The 22,656-nt window shown below is 38.1% G+C and overlaps 3 protein-coding genes across 5 annotated transcripts in view; 2 read left to right on the top strand and 1 right to left on the bottom strand.

Annotated features, from left to right (window-relative positions):
* Positions 1–22,656, bottom strand: part of LOC137586612 (streptococcal hemagglutinin-like) — a 29,210-nt gene that overhangs the window by 1,996 nt on the left and 4,558 nt on the right. Inside the window, exons 1-7 of one of the 3 annotated variants that reach the window (XM_068302712.1) lie at positions 19,036–19,277; positions 16,865–18,108; positions 6,815–7,045; positions 1,204–1,658; positions 1,044–1,147; positions 605–989; positions 37–533 (exon numbers count right to left, since the gene is read on the bottom strand). In XM_068302712.1, coding sequence (XP_068158813.1) covers positions 37–533; positions 605–989; positions 1,044–1,147; positions 1,204–1,658; positions 6,815–7,045; positions 16,865–18,018 — 2,826 coding nt within the window. In that variant the 5' untranslated portion in view covers positions 18,019–18,108; positions 19,036–19,277. Of the gene's footprint in view, positions 1–36; positions 534–604; positions 990–1,043; positions 1,148–1,203; positions 1,659–3,194; positions 3,920–6,814; positions 7,046–16,864; positions 18,109–19,035; positions 19,278–22,656 lie in introns of those variants that run through there. The other 2 variants (XM_068302713.1, XM_068302714.1) reach the window with 2 other exon arrangements.
* On the top strand, positions 8,719–9,863 carry LOC137586930 (sperm flagellar protein 1-like). The gene is made up of 2 exons (XM_068303136.1): positions 8,719–9,667; positions 9,724–9,863. The coding sequence occupies exons 1-2, from the start codon at positions 8,965–8,967 to the stop codon at positions 9,753–9,755; spliced, it is 735 nt and encodes a 244-aa protein (XP_068159237.1). The 5' UTR covers positions 8,719–8,964; the 3' UTR covers positions 9,756–9,863.
* LOC137586963 (sperm flagellar protein 1-like) lies at positions 10,590–11,986 on the top strand. The gene is made up of 2 exons (XM_068303175.1): positions 10,590–11,528; positions 11,669–11,986. The coding sequence occupies exon 1, from the start codon at positions 10,771–10,773 to the stop codon at positions 11,509–11,511; it is 741 nt and encodes a 246-aa protein (XP_068159276.1). The 5' UTR covers positions 10,590–10,770; the 3' UTR covers positions 11,512–11,528; positions 11,669–11,986.

Below are 22,656 nucleotides of genomic sequence, written 5' to 3'. Positions count from 1 at the left end.
GTATAAATACTTCAGATGATCTCTTTAATGACTTACCCAATTGAAATCGATTGGTGTGTGATATAGACTCGTTTTTGCCTCGATATCTAGAATGCGATAGAGCAGAAATGCAGAGAAAAGGGCCAACATGATGGACAACATGATGCCCAGATAGAGGACATGCAGTTCGGTCAGCGAAGGCACCGGTAAACGGGAACGTGCCGCTTGTATAAGGCCACCAAATCTGCCACCCAGGAATCGAGATGAAGATGCTGCACCACCAATTGGCCCAGATGGCAAGGATGCTGGTAGTGGCGATGGCGGCGGACCTACACCCACCACAGTTATGGGGGACGATGAGCTGGACGGTGGGCCGGTGGACGAAGCCGAGACATTGGCGGAATTGGATGTCGATGTAGATGCGGAGGACAAGCGGCTAGAGTGCAACTGTTGCTTCTGCTCTTCATAGTGAACAATAGGTGGAGCAGAGCTACGTATTACTACCGAACCAGTTCCACTCACATCCAGACTGTGCAATTTCTTTCCCGGCATATCTGTTGGACCATACCAAATACCAAAATTAGATCTCCAATTCATTGGCTCTCTTAGAGTCTCTGACACTTACCGGAATGTCTTGGTGGCATTGGCTCGGCATTGCCAATGCGCTGCCTTAGTAATGGTGGATCTACAATTGGCTGCAATTTATCCGTTCCCTTATCCAATACCAGTTGGGGAGGACTCTCATTGCCACTGATGGAGCAGCTACTATCATCTTCATTGAAGAACTCTTCAGGCATCTCGGTATCCACAGGCAACGGTTTGGGTAGAATCTCCGCACCGGCAGCCAGCTGCGGGCACACAGTACACATCAAACGGAACGCCGACTCCCGACTAATAAAACTGCCAAAAACATGACGCTCATCCACTGTGGCCACTCCCACGGCATTTGGTATAATTTTGGCCATTTTCTCCTTGGAAATTTTCGTCACTGAAGTTGTGGGTATAACAACCTGTAAACAAAAACTATTTAGTATTTAGTATAAGCTTTAAAATTGTGTTCTTACCTTAGTCACATAACCGAAAACATTCGAATAGAAGGCAAAGTGCTGATCAGTTATATAGAGATGACCCTGCAGCAAAATGTCACTGACCAGAGCGCATGAGAAGTCTGTCAAAAGATGATATAAGGAATGTGAAGATTTAAGGGTTTTCATTATGACTTACAATTGATTAGTTTTTCATCCTTTGAGACCTGGGTGAAATGTCGATGAAACTTTTTAACCCGCGAACTGGACACTTCTTTGCGTTTCTTCTCTTTTTCCTTATCCTTATCCTTGTCTTTGTCCTTCTCAGTGGAAGCAGAGCCCACGGCAGTTGCCCCATTCGAAGTTGTCGAGGCATTGCCACTTGCCGCAGCAGCAGCAGCGGCGGCGGCAGCGGCAGCAGATGTTGACTGTGCAACGCCTGGTGCCACTGCCGCTGCCGATTGCTGCTCATGCTGTTTGGCCGTGTTGCCGGTGTAGTTGCAGCCGGTTCCGGCTGCCGAACCGCTACTCCGACTGTGACTGCTCCTCGGACTGGGACTAGGGCTGGGACTGCTTCCCAAACTGCGCACACTGCCACTCGTCTGCAATTGGTTCAGGGGACTAAGTGAGCTGGAATAGCTGTGCCTCAAGGATCTGCAACGAATGACAGGAAATGGGAAATGGAAATTTGATATTAACTGCAAGACTTAAACGATCGATGTCGATTATGATGATTATGCGAGCATTTATGAGTGGATTTCATCATTTTTTCTGCCATTTCGGCCAACGCTGTAGGTCATGATTATATGCCAATAGATTTCCCCCCGATTGATAACAGAACTAAATAATTTTCTATGGCTGTCATGATGAAAGGTGAGGTTTCCCACACAAACTCATCGGCATTCGCAATTCTGCAATAAACGAATGTAAATCCAAGATAACTCATGGACTTGAACCATGGACAAAGCATTTCAGCAGAATGATAACAAAACGATTTCAATTAAGTCAAAAAATAAACATCATAGGCCAAAAATATATGTTTTGATTCTCGAAAAATTGATGGAGTTTTCTACACAGAAGAACTTTTAGATACAAATAAGTTCAATCAGTTTTTGTACTTGATTTTTTAGATTCAAATGTAAATGGTTTAGTAATTGCTTAAAACTAATAAATCTAGATTTCCTCATAAATATAATAAAGATCAAAGTTGAAGAAGTATTCCCATAGAAAATATATATACATTTTCTGGTACATATTTATTTAATCAGCATGAGAATTGCTATTAGAATTGCCCTAGCCAGGTGGTTGGGCTATAGTATAGACCATATCACTTTATGATATCAATAGGCAAACAGGTGGGGAGGGAAACTGCTACAATTAAATAATGAAACAATTGAACATTAAGGATTGTTAAATTTCAAAGATAGAGCCAAACCGGTGGCGAATAAATTGTTGTTGTTGTTGTTTTTCTTTTGGGTAGCTAAATATGACTCAATGCGACGTGTCAAACAGTCTTTCTTATCAATAGAACATTATTTTTGACATGATCTTCGATTTATTTATTGAATGGCTTACAATGAGATTTATGGAATTCCATTGTGTGTGTGTGTGTGTGGGTGGGTGTAAGTGTGTGGGTGTGTGTCATTTTGTAATCAATGTGTTTTAAGTGATCTGCAGAATAGAGCAGCAATTAGCCAGATAACCTATTGTTTATCTATTACCAAGAATTGGGTGTGAATCAGACTGTCAATAAAAAAGAGGCACAGCCACCGTCAAAGTATCCGGAGAGAGAGTGGGAAAGGGCAATGTGTGCCTAGGGCAGTGCCAAAAGATGCCACCCAAAAAACAAAACGTATACACTGTGAGAAATTCTTCATTTGCCGTTCTTTCTCGTGCCAGTGTACACACATTTAAATAATCTAATCATGGGTGGCACTTGAATATAAGTACCCTTATTTTAAAGGCTCCCCCTTTTCCACCTGAAAACGACGACAAAGTCAACTGCTGACGGAACAAAGTTATCAGCTGGCTATTGATCTAATGGGGCGTCAACAGACAGGTGGGCTGGGCAGGTGGTGGTTTTGTTGGTGGCCTACCCTAAACAGTACGTTTATTTGTATTACCAAGAAGCCAATTTTGATAGCACCGACGAGCGATGAGAGGTTAGGTGGACTCCATTCCATTACTTACGGTGTCGAATTATAATGGTGCTTCAATTTGACACTTGCTTCCAAACGTTCCTCTGCTTCTTCGCCATTCTGATAGTGCGCCGTTCGATCTGCTCCTTTCCCAGATTCAATTAATGAGATTCGCTTAAATTTCCTGGCCACAGTTCGTGCACCACCGACCACTGCACCGCTGGCCATGATCACGAAGTTCCGCTCACGTGAACGGTTACTGTTTCGTATGTGTGGCCGGGAGTTTTTCCGGCGATGCACAACATCCACATCATCATGACTGTCATTGTTATTGTCATCCAAGTGCTCCAGGCTGGCATTAAAGGAGTCATCCTCTGTATTCGCTTGCTCCACCGACTCATTCCCATCGATCAGATCCTGCTCGAAGTATACGCTAAGCCGATTACTGGCATTACGCCCGGAATTGCGTTTTTCAGGGCTACCGGAGACATGCATTGTGTCCCCAATACTTGAAGGTGTTTTTTTTTCTTTAAGTTCTTGTAACGGTAAAAGCAACTCTCGAGGAGCAGTTACATTGGCACACACAGCGATGGCAAGAACACCAACAACAATTACGATTTTGCCGCCTGTCTAACGGTAATACGTTATTTCTCTTCACTTTTGTTTTTATTACTTTTTTTTTTGTTTTCTATTCTTTATTTGTCGTTCCTTACTCAGCCAGCGTCCCGCGTTTACTGTTCGATTGCGTCGACGTTAGCGTGTGTTGAGTTTGTGGTTTTTGGATCGCCTGCGTTGACACGGGCAGAGAAACAAGTGCAGAGTGGAGCAGAGCGTCGACGTCGTTGTCGATGTTGACGTTGCTGCTGCTGCTGCCGATGAGCGGTAATAACCAAACAATTCGTATACACTTGCATATCTATCGACATTCACACATATGTACATATGTATGTATGTATGTGTGTTTCTGTGTGTAGGTGGGTAGTTGGCTATGCTTAACGTCAAGATATGGTTTTAGAATCAAACTAGATTTGTTATCACTGCCAATAGCTAAACATTTATCTTCATTCAAACATTTCAAAGACTTTAAACTATTCGATTATCATATCAGAGTAAAGACAAATGATCTATGCAGATAGAATTCAGACAGTAACCAGATAACTGAGCTTATTTGAATCGTAGCAAAGTCTGAATACCCTTTCCAATTTCAATACGAATCGTGTTTGAAAACCCTGAAAGGAGATATGACTTTCAGAAAGAAACTTCGAAAGATATTTCATATATAATTTATTAACTAAAGCTACTTGGCCAAAAAAGGACTTAAAACTCACAAATTTTTGTATCTTTATCTCACTTTTCAAGTTTCTTAACCATTTTTTTGTCTATATTATTAGAGACAAGAACTTTCGAAAGAAATGTCCTTAGATATTTCAGTTATAATTCATTTACTTAACTTTCTTGATCCTACTTGGCAATGAAATAAGTTGAAAAGTTGTTTAAAGTGTCTGATTATTCCTCTCTCTTTTTTTTCCCACTGGGTTGCTTAACATTTTTCTCTACATGATAATGAAATAAGCAATACAATATTTCTAAATTGCGAAAAGATGTCAATCACAAAACGGAAATTGTTGACAACAGAGAAGAAACAATAAAGAAAAGAAAGTGATAAGTAGGGAAAGAGATGGAGAGAGAGAAACAGAGACAATAAAAATTAACAAAGAAAGAAATGTATGAATTTTTAGATGCATCTATTTGATTCTTCTTTATCTACTGTATATGCAAATAGAGCTAGAGAGATTGATTAGTTAGAGTATTGCAGAGTCGTTGAAAGTGATAACCAGTGAGAAACAAAGATGATAAAGAAAGAAATAGATGCTATGCAGCATTGGGTAGAGTATTGCAAAGTCATTAAGCCATTAAAAACACAATTTTTCCTTGGAACAATCTAACTAACTCAATCATAAAACAATCCTGTGACAAAGATTAGCCCCCACAATCGAAAGCTATAAAAGACAAGTTTTGTTTGAAAACAAAACCAAATTGAAGAAATGTTATGGTATAAAGGGATCACGGGGTGTATGTATATGACATTAGCTACTCCTGGACTAAAGTTGTTTTTGTGTATTTGTATCATTTGTACATATGATTCATCAAGTCATCATCAAATTGTTTAACAATTGTTTGGGCCATAGATTAAATACATTACTGTTTGCCAAAACGGACACCTGTTGACTCCACACCTGTGAGTCAACCATAGTTTTGCGTAGTATGAGTGAGAGAGTATAGACACACGCCTTCTATTCCCAACTCACACTCTCTTTGGCTATGAATCAGTGCGACTGATAACACTGTGTGTCTGCGGAGTACATAAATGCAAGAAGAGGCTATGATTCTCCTAATAGACAAGTGGGTAGTGGGGGGTAAAGTGTCATCGGCACGTGCCGCAGATTGAGATGGATGACAGCAAATCGACTGATGGGAATCACTTCGAATTGGACAGGTGGTAGCAATTTTCTATATGATAGAATAAATGAAAAATAAAAGGCAAAATAGAAGAATATGGCAAAACGATATCTAGGCTAGGGCCAAGATAAATGCTCACGAATACTTTTTCAAGAAGGTCAGGTTGAACACCTGCGCAGCCTATCGCAATTACAACAACAACAACAATCATGTGTCGATTTTCCGCGAAACATCTTTATCAATATTGGTCAACAAAGTTAACGAATACATATATAAAAGGCAAAGCATTCATATCGCTAAAAGCGTCAAATACCCCGCACCGATCCAGGCAATGAGTGTGTCTGGCTAATCTCTCATTCAATCGGCTGACCATCTGGAACTTGATGGACTATCTTGGATTTCCGATAAGCTGATTGATCTTGTCAATCATGGGCATATAAATAAGTAGGCCATTTCTCAATTTGTCTCAACATTTCAAAGGCTTTGAATTCAGTTTGTTTTAGATTTTGTAGGGATAAAACCGTTTCTAAACCAAAACAAAAAAAAAAAAAAAAAAAAACAACAAAAACCAACCAAATTTTCTACAATAAAATTTTTACCTTCTGGTTATACGAAGGAGAGGAAAACATAAAAGAGAAGGTTAAAAAGTTGTTGTTTTTTTTTTTTTTTATAAATGTTTTGGTAGAAGTTTCGGAATCTGTAGCTTTATAAATTTTCACGTACTCTCCCTCCAACACCAACACCATCACAAATCATGTCAAGTCTGAAGGCAGAAACATGCGAGAAATCTTTGCTGACTACCATCAAGGAATATGAACTGAATCAGTGGCTAATACAGAACGGTGTTAATCCGGCCAAATTGCGACGCACTTTCTCCGATGTACTGCCCCTGGCACGTCTACTCTCACGCTACTATCCCGAACTGGTGGATATTAGTTTTTATCCGCCCCGTAATAGTGTGCACAGCAAACTGGAGAACTGGGAGCAATTCAATAGGCGTGTGTTAAGCAAATTGGGAGTTCCTATGACACGGGATGAGATGGATCGTGTGGCACGCAGTGTTCCGGGCTCAATAGAATCGCTATTGTTTGCCCTAATGAATGTCAGCAGTAATCGAAAATCGAGGATCAATGTCTAATGCCACCATTCACAACAAAAACAAAACAAAAAGAAAAGGAAAAAATAATGCCCACTTTGTGCGTGCCAACTTACCTGTCACCTTTGTCTTTCTTTGTTGCAGGAGCAGTTGTTTCTTGTAGGCTATGTTGTTGACTATATTGCTGTTGGCGTTGCTTCTGATTCTGTTGCTGTTTCTCGTTTAGTGGGGCAATTTCAGATGCAGATGCTGCTCCATTATGCGATAATGCCAGGCCGTTAACGCTCGACGAAAGCTCTTCGATGCCAGCATTGCCTGTGGCAATGGCGCTAACACTGCTTGTTGATCTGCAATTAAAAATAGAGAAAGAGAGAGAGAGAACAGGAAAAAGTCAATGCGGCGTATGAGTAACATTGAAATAAGAATTTGAAACAAAAGTGTGGTCTACTTTTAGGCTGTTCAGTTGAAATTTGAAACAAATATGTTGATAGATGAATGGAAAGGGCTATTGATATGTGTGTGTGACACAAACAAAGCATCAAATATCCACTTTAATTAAACAGACCTTTCATGTTTGCATGCGACATAATTAGTCTATTGGCTATGCCGCCTGCCTTTTTATTTATTATTGCTGCCACACAATTCCCCCCCTCACCCCGTATACCCAAATCTTGCGTTCAGTCCAGTCGGCAAATTAATTAAACATTGCAAACTTTTAATTAAACACTTATCCAGCCATTGAAATAAATATGAAAATGTTGCTTTTTGTTGTTGTTATTCATAATAGTGTGTCAAGATCATGTATATCAAAATAATAAACAAACGATTCCAAACAGAATATAAGAAAAAGTTCTTTTTTTCTAATTTAAAATTTTTAATACGTTTTTAGTTTTTTTTTCTCAGAAAAACTTGATAAATTTCCTTTACTATTTAATTGAATATTTCCCCTTTAAGTAAATGGAAAAGTTGTCTGATGCAATCAAAAATTAACAACATTCAATTCTAATCGATTAATTTTCATGACTGTTTGTTACATATTTTCAATGATAAGATTATATATCAAATATAGTTCGAACTGAAAGTGAGTCACAACAATCATGGACTATAATACTTGGAATCGAATACTATAATTCTCTCTGTATAAAAGTTGATTTAGAAATATTTACCTCATTTATCAATTTTAAAATCTTGCTATTTATTATGGTAATCAGATGACATTATCATAATCTAGCTTACTTTTCCAATCGTTTCAAAGCATTTCGTTGAATATTTGTCTTTAAATATGTACAAAAAACTAGGGAAAAGAATTTGAAATAGAAATTCAAAATCTAAATCAGAGAATTCTCTAATAAAAAAAAAAATATTTGGCTTTCATTATTCTTTGGTTTTCTTCTTATTTTGCAATCGAGTTGTATCAATCATGCCAAAGGCAACGAAAAAGACATCGCTAACTTCACTGGAGCAATACGAGCTGAATCAATGGCTGCAGGAGCACAACATCAATCCGACCACAATACGTCGCACCTTCACCGATGTCATGCCCCTGGCGCGTCTCCTCTCGCGCTACTATCCCGAGCTGATCGACGTGAATTACTATCCGCCCAGGAATAGTGTGCAGAGCAAGCTGGCCAATTGGAAGCTCTTCAAGGAGCGCGTTCTGAACAAAATGGGTGTGCGTCTGACACGGAATGAGATGGGTCGTGTGGCCCGCTGTGTCCCCGGCTCCGCAGATTTGTTGCTGTTCAGCGTAATGATTGCCCGTTGTCAAAATGCCAATACGGATTGAAATGAATTGTATATTTAATTAATTAAAATTTGTCGTATTTCAAAATCTACTTCAAATATCTGTTCAAAGGGTTTTTGAGTCAACTTAAGGGTTTCTTGCGGAGTTCTCCTTTTGTTTTTTGAATCTTTGTTCCTGGGGCAAAACTCTTTCCACAAAATCTCGATAATCCCTTTGTAAATGTCTATCGATTCTATACACTTTTTTTTGTCATCATATCACCTTTTGTTTTCACTTCGTAAACAATTTGTTCATATAAAACTAGGCAGATACTTTCAAAGCATGTAAAAATCATTAGTTCAAAAATCTTACCCAAACTGTTTTATAAATGTAACACAAAAAAAAAGAAGTAAATTTATATTAAATTAGATAAAGGAATTTTTGTAAAAACAGTTTTTTTTTTGGCTATTAACCTTGTTTTGACAATTAGTTACCCTAAACCCTCCCCGACCCACCACCCCCACACTCTGAAGAGAAGAAGACATGCCGAGATTGCCAAAGAAGACATCGCTCACCTCTGTGGAGCAATATGAACTGAATCAATGGCTACAGGAGAATAACATCAATCCAGCGAAATTGCGACGATCCTTCACCGATGTAGTGCCTTTGGCCAGACTACTCTCCCGTTATTACCCCGAACTGGTTGATGTCAACTTCTATCCACCCAGGAATAGTGTGCAGAGCAAACTCTCCAATTGGGATCTTTTCAGCAAGCGGGTATTGGTCAAGCTGGGATTGCGAGTGACACGGGAAGAGATGGATCGTGTGGCCCGCTGTGTTCCCGGTGCCATAGATCTATTGCTGCATAATATTATGATTGCTCATCAGGCCAATCAGTATCATCGACGGCAAGCGGAACAAGATTCGGACTCTAGCCAGAATGATGAGGACTACGACGACGATGACGACTACAAGAAGTGGAATGATGGGAATAAGAGCCATGCCAGTGAGGTGGCTGGGGCTGCTACAAAACGCTCGTCGCCAACTACTTCTATTATACGGCCAGGAGGCTCACCCACTTTGGTTCCCATTGAAAGTGCTGCATCTAGTGTGAAGCCCCGTAAGGCTGCTGCTGCTGCTGCTGCTGGAGGCGTGGGAAAGCAGCGAGCCACATCGATGCTATCACACAAGAGATCCATGGTCGAGGACAAGGACATCGTCGTGGTGAACGTGCGCAAACAGATAGGTGATCTTATATGTGACCTACCCCAAAAAATGGTTCTATATTCTGTCTATGAGCAGGCCGCCGACAACTTGCAACAAAAAAGCATTAAGATTGCCCGCTACCTTCAGAGGAATGCCCATCTGGAGAGCATGCTGCAACTGAAGGCGGAGCATATAGAAGAGCTGCAGCAACGTGTCAATTTACTGCAGAACCAGTCCAGGAGGAGCAATGGATCTGTGTTGCAACAGCGCCCCAACATACCACAGGCCAAGCAAGCAGTAGTCACATCATCGTCGATCACACCTACTTCATCATCGTTATCCTCGATCCGAACCCTAAGCGATCGCTATTGACCCAATTCTTTCCTCTTCTCTGACAATACGATCTATTCGCAATTGCCATCAAATTTTTAAGTACTATATCTGACTGGGTAGATCAACCAGATATACGAGTTTCAAACCAATAGAATCACCTTGATGTTAACGAATATCGATCATTTTGCAATAAAAATAGACTTATACTCAAACATCTAGACATCTAATATTGTTTATCTTTAAAGCCAAGTTTGAAGTTCCAAAGAATAAATGGGAATCAAGTTGATTGGTCAGAAAATATTTCAAAAGAAGAATGCTACATGAGGGAAAGTATCTTAATGCAATTGATAGTTATTAACAGTTAGTTGTAGTTATTATCAGTTATTAAAATTCAGTTCTTAAGATGCTTGAAGCAGATTGAAAGACTTTATTCGAACTTGAAGATAAACCAATACATTTTTGAAATATTTCACGATTTTTGTCGTCGTTTGACCCATTAGATTCAATATAAGGAGATGTCACTACTAAACAAAACTCTGTTAGAGATCTTGAAACATTTTTTGTAGTAAGCTTTGGCTTTTGGATTAAAAAATTTTCAATTAGTATACATAGATATATGGACTTTTCTTAGAACTTAGTAAGTCATTTCCAATTTTTGGTAAATGCTCAAAATACACTTACAAAAAAAAAAAAAACAACAAAATATCGTACATTTTCTACAATAATTCGACTGTTTCTCGAATCGAGAGCTGGGATACTGCCAGAGTCAAGAAACCTCCAAACCCACCAACAGACGAATATACCGAAACTATGCATACCATAAGTCGTAAGAATCTAACTGTCGAAGAGGTGGAAGAGGTTCACAAGTGGCTCAAGGAGAACAATATCAATATACAGAAATTGCGTCGCGATTTCTCGGATGTGATGCCACTGGCCGAGCTCTTGAAACGGGCCCATCCCCGCATAGTCGATCTGTATAATTACCCCAAGAAGAACAGTGTCCACCTGAAGATAATCAATTGGGAGACATTTAATTTCAAGGTGCTGGCTAAGTTCAATTTGACTTTGAGCCGCGATCTAATGGAAATGCTGGCCAATGGTGTGCCCGGGGCGGCTGAAGTCCTTATGCATGAGATAATACGATTGGAGAAACGTCAACGTTTGGCCGAGGAACGGAATGCCAATATGCGGCGCGAGCAAACCTGGGAGGAGAACGACGAGGTGAAAACTGTGATCATTAACAAACAGGTGGGCGATGGCATTGTTCAGGTGCCACAGAAAATGATATTGTATTCCCTGTACGAGAAAATGGCACGCGATGGCCAGGCCAAGGATGTGATCATCGATGCCTATCAACAGCGTTTGGCCCACATGGAGAATATCATTAAATTGAAAACGGAACGCATCGATGAGCTGCTCATGCAGATGGGCAAGTCGATGGAAAAGAAACCCATTATGTCATCGGGTACATCGGGCACTATGTTCTTTTATGAAGCAACGGATCCACAACGTAGACGGCAACCACCAGCGCCGGCTCCATCTGCTGAGTAATAGAATCAAATAGATCGGTATGCAGAAAAGAATTAGAAGTATTTCATCTGTTTCTCCATCCTATCCGAACCGAATCAATCTGCTATATCAGAATTAGAATTTCATTTCAACTGTTTTGTGTGTACTTTCTGTTAAATCTAACTTAATTATTTTACAGTTCCTCGAGAAGAAAATCAAATTACTAAATTAACGTACGGTCCCTCAACGCTATCCCCGCCAACCCACATGCCACTTAGACATTTTCAACTTTTGACTGGAAGCTTTTAAAAAAAAACAACCCTCGAACATTGTCACACTCGCTGAGTGTGCGTGCGTGTGTGTGTGTGGGTGTGTGTCGGCACGCAATACAAGGAAATGCCTTCAAAATATGCAATATCCCTTCACTTCACATTCGCACTAACCCCTACGGAAGTTTATGACACTATGCTACCAAAGTTTTGTTTTAAAGATTAAAGAAATTATGTTGAACCAACAATGGACACTTGACTTTACACTTTTCCAACTCTCTTCATCCTATATGAGCTATAAATCTACCTAATATTCCACAAACTTGACAGGTCTTAAAGGATATATCATTTCACTTCATTGGCTAGAGATTTTCTGGGAAATTCTTTCTTTTCGGAGGCATTGCCAAAATTGATGACACATGGTTGAAAGAAATTTTTCATTTATTTGAATTTCGTTGAAAATGTTTAATAGTTTTTCTCGAAAATGTCGATTAAGACATTTTGTAATGAAAACAATTTTCTGCTTGACGTCAACCCACAGAAAACGAAACAAAATGAAAATGTGAAGATAGGGGAAAATGCAAATTGCATGAACTAACTATTAGCAACTAAATTTGTTTATTAATGATGACGACGAACGGGACTTGGAATGGTTAAACTATGGAAAGAATTATTTACTTGATAGGGCAAAAATGTATGTGTAGGTGTTTACGACAGACCACAACACACACATACACACACACACTAAACGAGCGCTGTTTGATAAAGTGAGCAAGGAAATTGTGTATGTTTCAATATTTTTTGTTCTACCCTCGTACACACTGAATGCAAAAGCAGCCGATATCGCTTAAATCAACTATATATAAAAAAATAAACATCAGATAGCCCGAGATAAATAACAGCTGAAACGACTATAATATACACTCATATGCCCAACTAAAGAGCATTTAAAAAAAAACAATCCCAAGTTTTTTAATTAATAAAATTACTTATTTATAGATTTATTTATTGTCAGCACATTATGGCACTTGTCATTATAATGAAACTTATAGAAAGAGTAAGGCAAAAAAATCAAAAACAAAACTGAAAGTAATTTGCCATTTGTTTGCCTGAAAACGATTTTAGATAGCCAAATATATATACATAAATATATATATGTATATATATATACATCCCTTGCCATATGTAACTATGCAAATGAAATGTCTTTTGCAATTTCTCGTATGCAAAACTCAAATACAAAAGTCAAGAGACAACAAATTGGTTTAATGTATGTACATACATACATATCTATAAATATTTGCATTAGGGTGCTTCAATAACTCAAATTATTTGATTTTCTAAGATAAACTTGTACATGAAATTGTGTTTTTGTTTTGTTTAGATAAGATAACACGACAAAAAAAAGTAGAGACGCCAATGTAACGGCTATTTTTTGAATTTAGGCGGGCAACATTTGATCTTTTACTATATATGTATATAAATTATTATTTGGAATTCTTCTTCTATGTAAATAAGAAACATGGACGGATCTAGATAATATTTTATTGAGAATTCAACTAAATTGACCAAACACTTTGAAAATTCACTAAAACTCCTCCAGATCCTCCAGGTTTTCCCTTTGAATTCATGGTCATAATAGGAATAAAATGTTTTACTTAAGAAGACAATTCAATTCATTTAAAACCATGCCCAGATAATGAAAATTAGGTATTACAGGATATCTCATAGTCGTCTTTACATCATATACCATTCAGTTTTCACTCTGATGTATGTAAGTACATATGTACATACAAATGCTTTTCATTCGTTGTCTACGTCAGCTTTGAAGTTCACTATCGTAAATTATTGAACGGCCTTCTGACCTGAACTATAACTACAACATTTATGATAATATTGGCATATATATATATATATATATACATAAAGTATACAGATTGTGTGCATATATTACACGGTGTGGATGGTAAACAATTTGTTTGGCTTACAAATTTCATGCCAAAAAGTAAACAAAATCAAATAGAAGAAAGAATCTCATAAATGTTATTCCATCTGACATCAGAGGTACATATGAGATGACATTTTCATTAGCTTAAAAGAAATACGAATCTGTTAACTGTTTAAACTAATATTTGCACCACACATTACTTTGTGTGTGTGTGCAAGTGTGCTCCATTTTAATTGCGTTATTATAGTTAATATAATTAAAGGCAATTTAGTTTATTTTGCTTTTTTTTTTTTGTTCGTCACTTAGCGACGATTTTCCTGTTTCTTTTGTACCTAAAGCCTCCTCGACCCGATCTGAGCGTGTGTTGAACCAGTTTGCTAGATTAATACTTCTCATATCTACACATAAAACATTAATTGCCCTTGCTCGAATCGTAGTATAATATCTTTGATAATCATATCTCAAATTTTACCTACACACCTAAATTATTCTATGGTTTAATCGAGCATATCGAAAAAAATCGTATGATTCATACCTGCAATTAGAATAATGAACAGAAAAACAAATTGTTAAAAAACCAAAAAAAAATACCAAGTCATGGCTATGTGACAATAATTTTTGTTTTTTAGTTTTATGATAAAAGTTTTAAAACAATTAATGACTCATTATATTATACGAAAAATTTCCATTTAGATGATGTAGCAATGGCATGTATTTTTTGTCTATGTAAATTTTGATGAAATATTAATGTAAAATGGTATATAACTACATGATGTTAAGAACCGAATCCCATATTTAACTACACATCTTAAATAGTCAAATTAACCTTCTAGTTCTTTTTTAGTTATTTGACGTATGTATGTATATTCCTGATCCTTCTGGCATATCCAAAAACTGAAAATTATATATACCTCAGACATTTTTCTAAATTCTAATTCATATAAAATTTACACACATTTTCTTGCAATGTCATTCAAATTTTTAGGCACTATAAAATGTATATATATATATATATATATTATAAACCAAAACTTGTTACTCACTTCAACAATGTATAGACGAAAAATGAACAACAGAAAGTAAATAAAAACAAACGAATTATTTATATATACATCAGTAAGTTTCACAATTTATAAGTAAGAAGTAACCCGACAGATCGGTAGAAACCGACTGAAATATATGCACACGTTCAACGAGAATTGAAGCTAGTCGACTCGGTTGTAGGTTAAATTATAGAAATCCATTCGAATGACAAGACCAGGCCGAGGCAGAAGCCTCAACGACATCCGACATCATCAACAACATCATGATCATCATCATCGTCATCGTCTGAGCTGAGACTCAAGCCGGGGACCGAGTCAAAGTATCTACACATCGAAACTGATAACTATTCACATAGGTTAAGAGATAGAGATAGTGTGTGAGAGAGAGAGAGAGAGAGAGAGAGGGATATATATTGAATCAATTGAATATGAAGTGTGTTTGCACATTCGCGGCTCGTTTGGCTTCAGCGTAATCTCACTATCAAGCACGTAAACATCATGTACACACACACACACATATATAAATGATTGAAATATGAATTTGTTGGTGTATTTTTAATCTGAATAAGATTTAGTATGACAACTTTTTGTTGTAAATTAACTTCATCTGATTCTCACACAAACATTCTCTCTGTATCTCTCAGTTAGTTTCATTCATTGTAGATAACCAGAATAACTTGGCACATTAGATTCATTAGCAGATCAGAAATCAATTGTGATTACAAGATTTTAGTTGTTTATAACGCCAAAAAGTATGCTAGCATTTTGTTAATAAACTAAACGATTTTCCAACTCAATTTGAAGTCTTATTAAATATCTTAAATGCCTGAAGCAATAAACATTTGACCTATTTGAGTTAAAGTAAAAATAAGAGAAGATGAAGAGTATAAATTGCAACAGATGCAAATTATAGATGAGAGACGATGGTTGGGTGGGTGGGTGGTTGGTTGGTTGGTTTGCCTGGTTAGGTGGTGGACGGTTGGTTTTCACGCCGTTCCGTCTCAATCAAAGCGCAAATGCACTCGAAATATTTCACAACACACAACAAATATGAGACAGAGATTCCCGTTCATAAAGAGCATCGTACTATGGAATAACGGTGGCCCCTCCCCTCCCCTCCCCACCCCACCCCAACAACGCAAGGCAATTGCACTGATTGCATTAATGCAACAGCAGTTGAAAATGTCGTATGGAGGCTGCAATGGGAGAAGGGGAATGACACGCCATCACAATGGTTTATGCCTATCTCAACTTTAGCTGGAAACATTCCTTATCATAGCTTCATCCCTCCAAATATCAAACTTTATCTTCATCTATAAATAAGCACACTTAATCTCTTACTTTGTCTATCTCTTGTACTTGGTACTTGGTGCCTCTACGCACTTTGCAATGATTGCATATAAATAGAAAACTGACCTAAGACAAGGCAATTGGATATCATTTTAAATGCCATTGCATTAACCAAGTATAAACCTTCTTGATCTTGATAATGATAATATTTATATATATTTCGATTCTTATTATCAATATTTTGCTGATATTGCCGTTTTATAGGTATCAAATCAAATGTCATAGCTGCTGCTGCTTTGGGCGTAATGCCAATCGATTATATCACACATGGAAACCAGAGTCAATAGCCAAAACAGAGACAAAGAAAGGCCATAAATGATAAACAGAGGCGTCAAATGCTGCAGTGAGAAGGGGGGAGGGGGTGAGTTTGCAATTCTAAACCATCTTGAAATCAAACGAACATCGAAATGGCATTTCAATTGAATTACAAGCAATATTTTTTTGTAAGTATTTTTATAGTTTCATAAAGAGAAATTCTAAATTTCCCTATGTAATGCCTTTACATAATTTGGTTTTAGTTCTCTTTTTTAAAGGCTTAAAAGCATAGTTGGCAATAATCAAACATATATGTATGTATGTATAAGAATCGTAATGAAAATTGATGATATGGCAAATTCATTGAAATTTGTGGCCAGCAGCTCGAGGCAAGCCACGTGACTAGCACAAAAACCTGGCATTGGCAATCAATTAGTTGGATATTAAATGGGCCAAGTTGGCAAATACTTGGCTAAGACTTGACCATGTGGAAGCCAACTGACTGTTTGACTGACTGACTGACCACTTACCTTTTCAATGTGTCGCCGCCATCGCCATCGATTTCATCTAATTGCAGTTGCAACATCAAATCATCGTTTAGCAATAGAACCACCGGAGTGGGCATAATCTCATCCAGATGACGATTATGCCCTGGAGCCTTGGACAAAATGTTAATGGCAGCCGATGTCGAAGACCACGATGAGGCGCTCGAAGAGGAACAAGAGACGGCCGATGAAGTGGAGGCTGCCGACGAGGAACTTGATCTGGAACAGATGACAGCATCAGTTGTGGGTGATTCTGGTGATTCCAGAGCCATGGCCAATTTGGGGGAATGTTTGTTTGAACCGAAACTACGTCGTATGGACTGCAGGCTCTGTCGCAGGAAGGACTCCCTCTTGATGTTGGCACTGGAACGTTTCACTGTCCCCGTTTCTTTGGAATTCGCCGTTGTTGTAGTCGTTGTTATTGTGGCTGCAGCATTCTCAAAGTGCACCTTGGCTGGCAGAGATTGGGGACGCGGCAACGAGCCATGGCCATTTGTGGCAGTTGTCTCAAGTATCTCCTCGTACTCATGCAGACGGCTGGATGATGTAAGCGGCAGGGGAAGGGGCAAAAACACTGGCTGCTTGCGCCGTAGAAGCTTCTCTTCAGGCTCGGCTGAATCGCCCTTAGCTTTTCCTCCAGCCTTGTCTTTGGCATTGGTTTTAGACTTAATCTTTGGCTGCTTTGGTGGCTTCTCCTTCTTGGGCTTCTTCAGACGCACTGCCCTCTTTTTGGACCAGCCCTTGTCTTTGTCATCTTTATCTGTTGCCTGAGCCAAAAATATGGACTCAATGTTATCAAACGGTTGCAAATCGGGCGATTGCAACAGATCCGCTGATGGTACACTAACACTGGACACTTTAGATCCGCCCCGACCATTGCCGTTATTATTTGTATTGCTATTATTATTATTATTATTATTATTGTTATTAGCTCTTTCAATAAAACTATAAGACTTGATTAGAAATAGATTTGATTTGTTCTTTTTGGCCTTTAATTGTTGCAAAGTTGTCTCCTCCTCCGTGGATTGAGTCGTAACAGCATCAGGATCAGGCTCAATCTCTGGCTCTGGCTTTGCCTCCACTTCTAGTTCTTGAGACTTGGTCATATTTTCGTTGACTTCCTCACTGACTATATCCATTGTGTTTAGTTTTTGTTTTATTGTTTTGTATTGGATCACACTTTACTCATCAGCATCACTAATTGAAGTATCTTCGCCTCCCACAGGGCACTGAAATGGGCACGAGATAATTTTGAAGCTATTTTTACACACACACACATAATGAATGCATTTTGAGTGAGATAAAGAATGAAGAAAGAGAGTCAACAATTCTCTCAACTGGAATTAACCCAAATGAACTTAAGATTCATTCCTGTTACTTAGCACCAACTGACGTATACGTAATATTTTGTTAATAACTTTCAAAAACAAATTTGAATTTAGTTTGCAAATCGAAGGGTGAAGAGAAAGTGAAAAGATCATGGAATTAACCTAAATGAACTTGGGATTCTTTCTCTTTACTTTTCCACCAACTGACGTATACGTAATATTCAGTTAAACAGAAACAGATATCTCCTTTTTTAGAATCTAGAGATTTTAATATAGAAGTTTGACAAACAAACTATTTGAACCGATCTATTGTTCAATATAATTGCTCTCTTTTTTTTTTCTAAGTGAAGAATCGCTTCATCTGTTTATTTGTTTAGAATGGGCAAATGGAGACAAGGGTGAAGAGTGCGGGCCATAAGTGTTACCATTTTGAGTGAGTGAATCCACTTCTCAATGTCATTTAAAGCGAAGTTGGCGCTGAGCTTTAACAACAGAAATACTTCATCAGAACGAACTAGAGATGAACGACTAGGGAATACTCTACATGAAATCACATATCTCTACATTCCAATTCAATTGGCATAGACTAGTTTCAATTGGTTTGTTTTCTATTTTAAATTCACCCTGTAAAATGAGATCTTTACTTTTTGGCCAACAGCTGATTCTCCACATAAATGAATGTACATATATTGACTGACAGCTTCCCCTTCCTCTTGCTCTTGCTCTTGCTCTTCCCCTCCCCCTGTTGACATTGGCCCCTTATGGGCTTTATGGCCCAAACGGCTGACTCTCCTTCTCTCTCACTCTCACTCACTCTCTGCTGCTTACTTTGTTAGGTGAGTTTACCGCCCGTTGGGCCTTTTGGTATTAAAAATTGTTGCTAGTCGCTGCCGCTGCCGCTGCCTGCTCTGGCTCTCTGCCTTTCTGAGTCTCTACCTTTGCCTTTGTCAATTGTTTTTGCTATTTCTTTCTTTTTATTTTTATTTTTTTTGTTTTTTGCATTTATTTTTGGCCACGACACACGCACACACACACGGCAATAGCAACAACAACGACAAAATCCGCCAACAATTTCCGTCACTTATGCTTTATGATGTCACTTGGATCTCTGCAGCTCCCTCCCGGCCCCCCACCAGTTGGCCAAATCGGCAAACTGTTTGCCGCCGATGGCCGTTACTTTTTGGTAACTGTATTGTTGTTGTTGTTGTTTTGCCACTTTTATTTCGCTGTTAACGTTTAACCAACTAACTTGTGGCAATTTATAAACATTAACACAAATAGCTTTTATTTGTTGATAAATTTTGTTGTATTTTTCCTCTTGTGTTTCTGCTTTTGCTTTTGCTGTAGTGTGCTGTTTTTTTTATTTTACAGATTGCGAACACACACACACGCACACACACACACAAAACACACAAACAAAAAACCAAAAACCAAAAAAAAAAAAATAATAATACAACGAAACGTAAAAAGAAGAAACTGAAATGCGTGGAAAATGTGAAAGCTCGCGCAGTGCTCCGCTGCCGCCCGTTCGCGTTGTCGTTCGCTTTCGCACTGAATTTTGATATTGAAGCAACGTTGCGGCCCCAACGACCTGGTCGGGGAGATGGGGGGAGGGGCCAGGCCATGACTGAGGCAGAGGCGTTAGCGGCAAACCCCCCCCAACAACAGCAACAGCAACAGCCACAGCTGAGAATCGAGCACTTCTTCAAAAAAATGAATGTCGAGCGGTTAGACGGGGGGAGGGATAAGCGGTTTAGCAGCCAAAGAGGGGAAGTGAAATGCGGTATCGCTCTTATCGAAATGTTGTCGTTGTTCTTCTGAGCTCTCTCTCTTTCACTCTCTCTCTCTCTCATTGTCTGTCTCTTTCTGCCAGCTTGACTAGCCTTAATGGCATTTTGTAGCTGGGCATCTGTGACAGGTTAATGATTTTAACTGAAGTTACTAGTTTGTTTCATCATTCGATACCCTTTCTAAACATAAAAAAAACTATATTTGTAAGTCATAATCATTATCTCTCTTCTGTAAGAACTAAAAACAATGTCAGATATAACTATAAAGAGATGGCTAAAGATCTTGTAGATATTATATTTGGGTTTTCCTAACTGTAAGAGTAGCATTTCCCCTTTGGTGAAGGAAAAATAATGCTTATGAAAAAGGTCTAAATAACCGAAACGCTCTAATATTCTCAGCTTTATGACATAGTTTTATACTGAATTGTGTAAGAAAGGGTTTTTCCATACTATTAACTAGGGACCACTATTTTATGTATGTATGTACATACAGGGTTATCCATTTCGAACAAATATATTGCAATACTGATAACATATGATGTTGGTTCTATTCGTGTGAAATATCAAGAGGAAAACGCGAATACTTCTTAAAATATTTATAAATTCATCTATAACAAACTTCAATCCTTGTTAAAAGATTGAAATGGAGTAGATGCTGCCACAATCCACATATTTGAAGTATCATAAGGTAAAAACAACGTCTCAATTATACTCTCTTATTATACTTTCTGAGGATTGAAATGAAGTAGCAAACGCCCTCACCATCAATGTTTCCAACCACATTAAGAGGCAATGGATCACTTATTAGGGATTGAAGTAAAGCAGCAGCTGCCCTCATCATCAAATGATCTTGGTTCTTCGAAGTAACTCAAGACCTGAATGATATTTGATTTCCAAAAAGTTTCTTGGAAAACTAAAAGGCAGTGGAAGTGATGAAAGATTCAAAATATTTACAATTCAAGCCCTCAAGAGCCTTGATCTCTGTTTCACCCTGTAAGTTTCCATAGCTCACTGATGATTCAAGGCCCAAATATTATCAAAATATAGGCATATAAATCTCAGCATAAATTAACTTCTAGCATTTGATAAATAAACATAAATTGGCTGAGCTGCAACACCCTCAAAGGTGTTTTCTTTTCCTTTCAGCACTTTTTTGCTAACCGATTTCGATTTCGACTGACCGCAAAAGCGAAAACAAAAAAGAAAAAAAAAAGTATTGTCAATATACTTGTATATATTTTTGTATGACTTTTATGTAGTTTGTTTGCTTTTGGCTTTCTTTTGCAATTCTGCAAATATAACGTGGCAAAGACAGGGCCTGCCAAAGCCGCCGCCGCCGCCCCACAGAAGAAACCGCAAAATAAATAAAAATTTGTTTTTTTTTTTTTGTATTATAAACTGCTCGTAATGCTATCAAAGAAAATAAAAAAAAAAAGAAACGTTGACCAAGTGACCAATGAAACCAATCAACCAAATAACTTACAACTGCCAACCCAACCAATCGACTTAAGCATTTATTTAGATGATCATGACGAAAGGGTTTCGAAAGTCAGAGGCTAGATCCCTTAGAGAGAAATAATAGTTAAGTTGGTTGGTTTTTTCTTAACCCTTGGCCACGTTCATGGCCAATAATTAGGCAACATTAGCTCAACTTTTACCATATTAAATACTCTTTTGATAAAAACCCATAGATAAGTTATCCACACGCCCCATTTTGTGTTGTATGGTTGTTGCTTTTGTTATTATTATTATTATTATTATTGCCAATACTCCCCCTAAAACTGGGCCGGGCTAGGGGACTGACAAGGGGCCAACAATGTCAGCAAAAGTCGATGACAATTTTGTCCTCGCCATCAAGTTCAACTTGAGGTGGGGTTGAATGCAATAAACAAAAACCAACATAGCAACTGTAAAGCTTTTGAAAACAATTTTCAATTTAAATTTGATCTAATATTCAAGTTGTTGTGGTCTCTTGACGCCAAAGGGGCGTATATCTATCTATCTGTCTATAACGAGGGAAATGCGAGAAGATTTTCATGAACAACATTTAGAAGAAAAGTCTAGTAACCGAAACTTGACATTTTTGCCCATGTAGGCCCTATCATTTTGTCGTATGACTAACAAATGCAGGTGGTTGGGCTCAGCCATGATAACCACCAGCACCACCAGCAGCAGCAGTAGTAGTATTAGTAGTAACCAAATTATGATATACCCAACTACAACAACTACGTATATAGTGCTACGACATCACACCATATGTATATATGTATTGTAGATACTCCTACACATAATTCATAAAAATTAATTTATACTTGAGACTCTGGCAAAGCAGTATGACAAACGAGCTCTGCCAGACGGGACAGTTCGACTAATCTTTGTCCACATGTATGTAGATACGTATGTATACACACATATTGTACTTTATATGTATGTATGTATGTATAAAGTTTGTTGTTTGTCTGACAATATCAATAGGCTCAAATCGGAAGTATTAATGAAGAAGAAAAAAAAAACAGAAATAAAGTGCTGATTGATTGAAATGACAGAAAGAAATCAGCATATGTATACCTACATACATATATATTCAGGGATGCATGTTGAGAAGAATATATTAAGACGACTTTCGAGTCGATCCATTTCCATAAGATATTCATGTGAA

Source organism: Drosophila tropicalis, unplaced genomic scaffold, assembly GCF_018151085.1.
Source record: "Drosophila tropicalis isolate 14030-0801.00 unplaced genomic scaffold, ASM1815108v1 contig_158, whole genome shotgun sequence".
NCBI classification, from domain to species: Eukaryota; Metazoa; Arthropoda; class Insecta; order Diptera; family Drosophilidae; genus Drosophila; species Drosophila tropicalis.
This window is presented reverse-complemented; position numbering and strand designations above follow the sequence as displayed.

Excerpts from the sequence above, each read along its gene's own strand:
- LOC137586930 (XM_068303136.1), top strand. The coding sequence starts at position 8,965 with ATGCCGAGATTGCCAAAGAAGACATCGCTCACCTCTGTGGAGCAATAT. Across the intron at positions 9,668-9,723 it reads GAACGTGCGCAAACAGATAG|GCCGCCGACAACTTGCAACA; the intron begins GTGATCTTATAT and ends GTCTATGAGCAG.
- LOC137586963 (XM_068303175.1), top strand. The coding sequence starts at position 10,771 with ATGCATACCATAAGTCGTAAGAATCTAACTGTCGAAGAGGTGGAAGAG.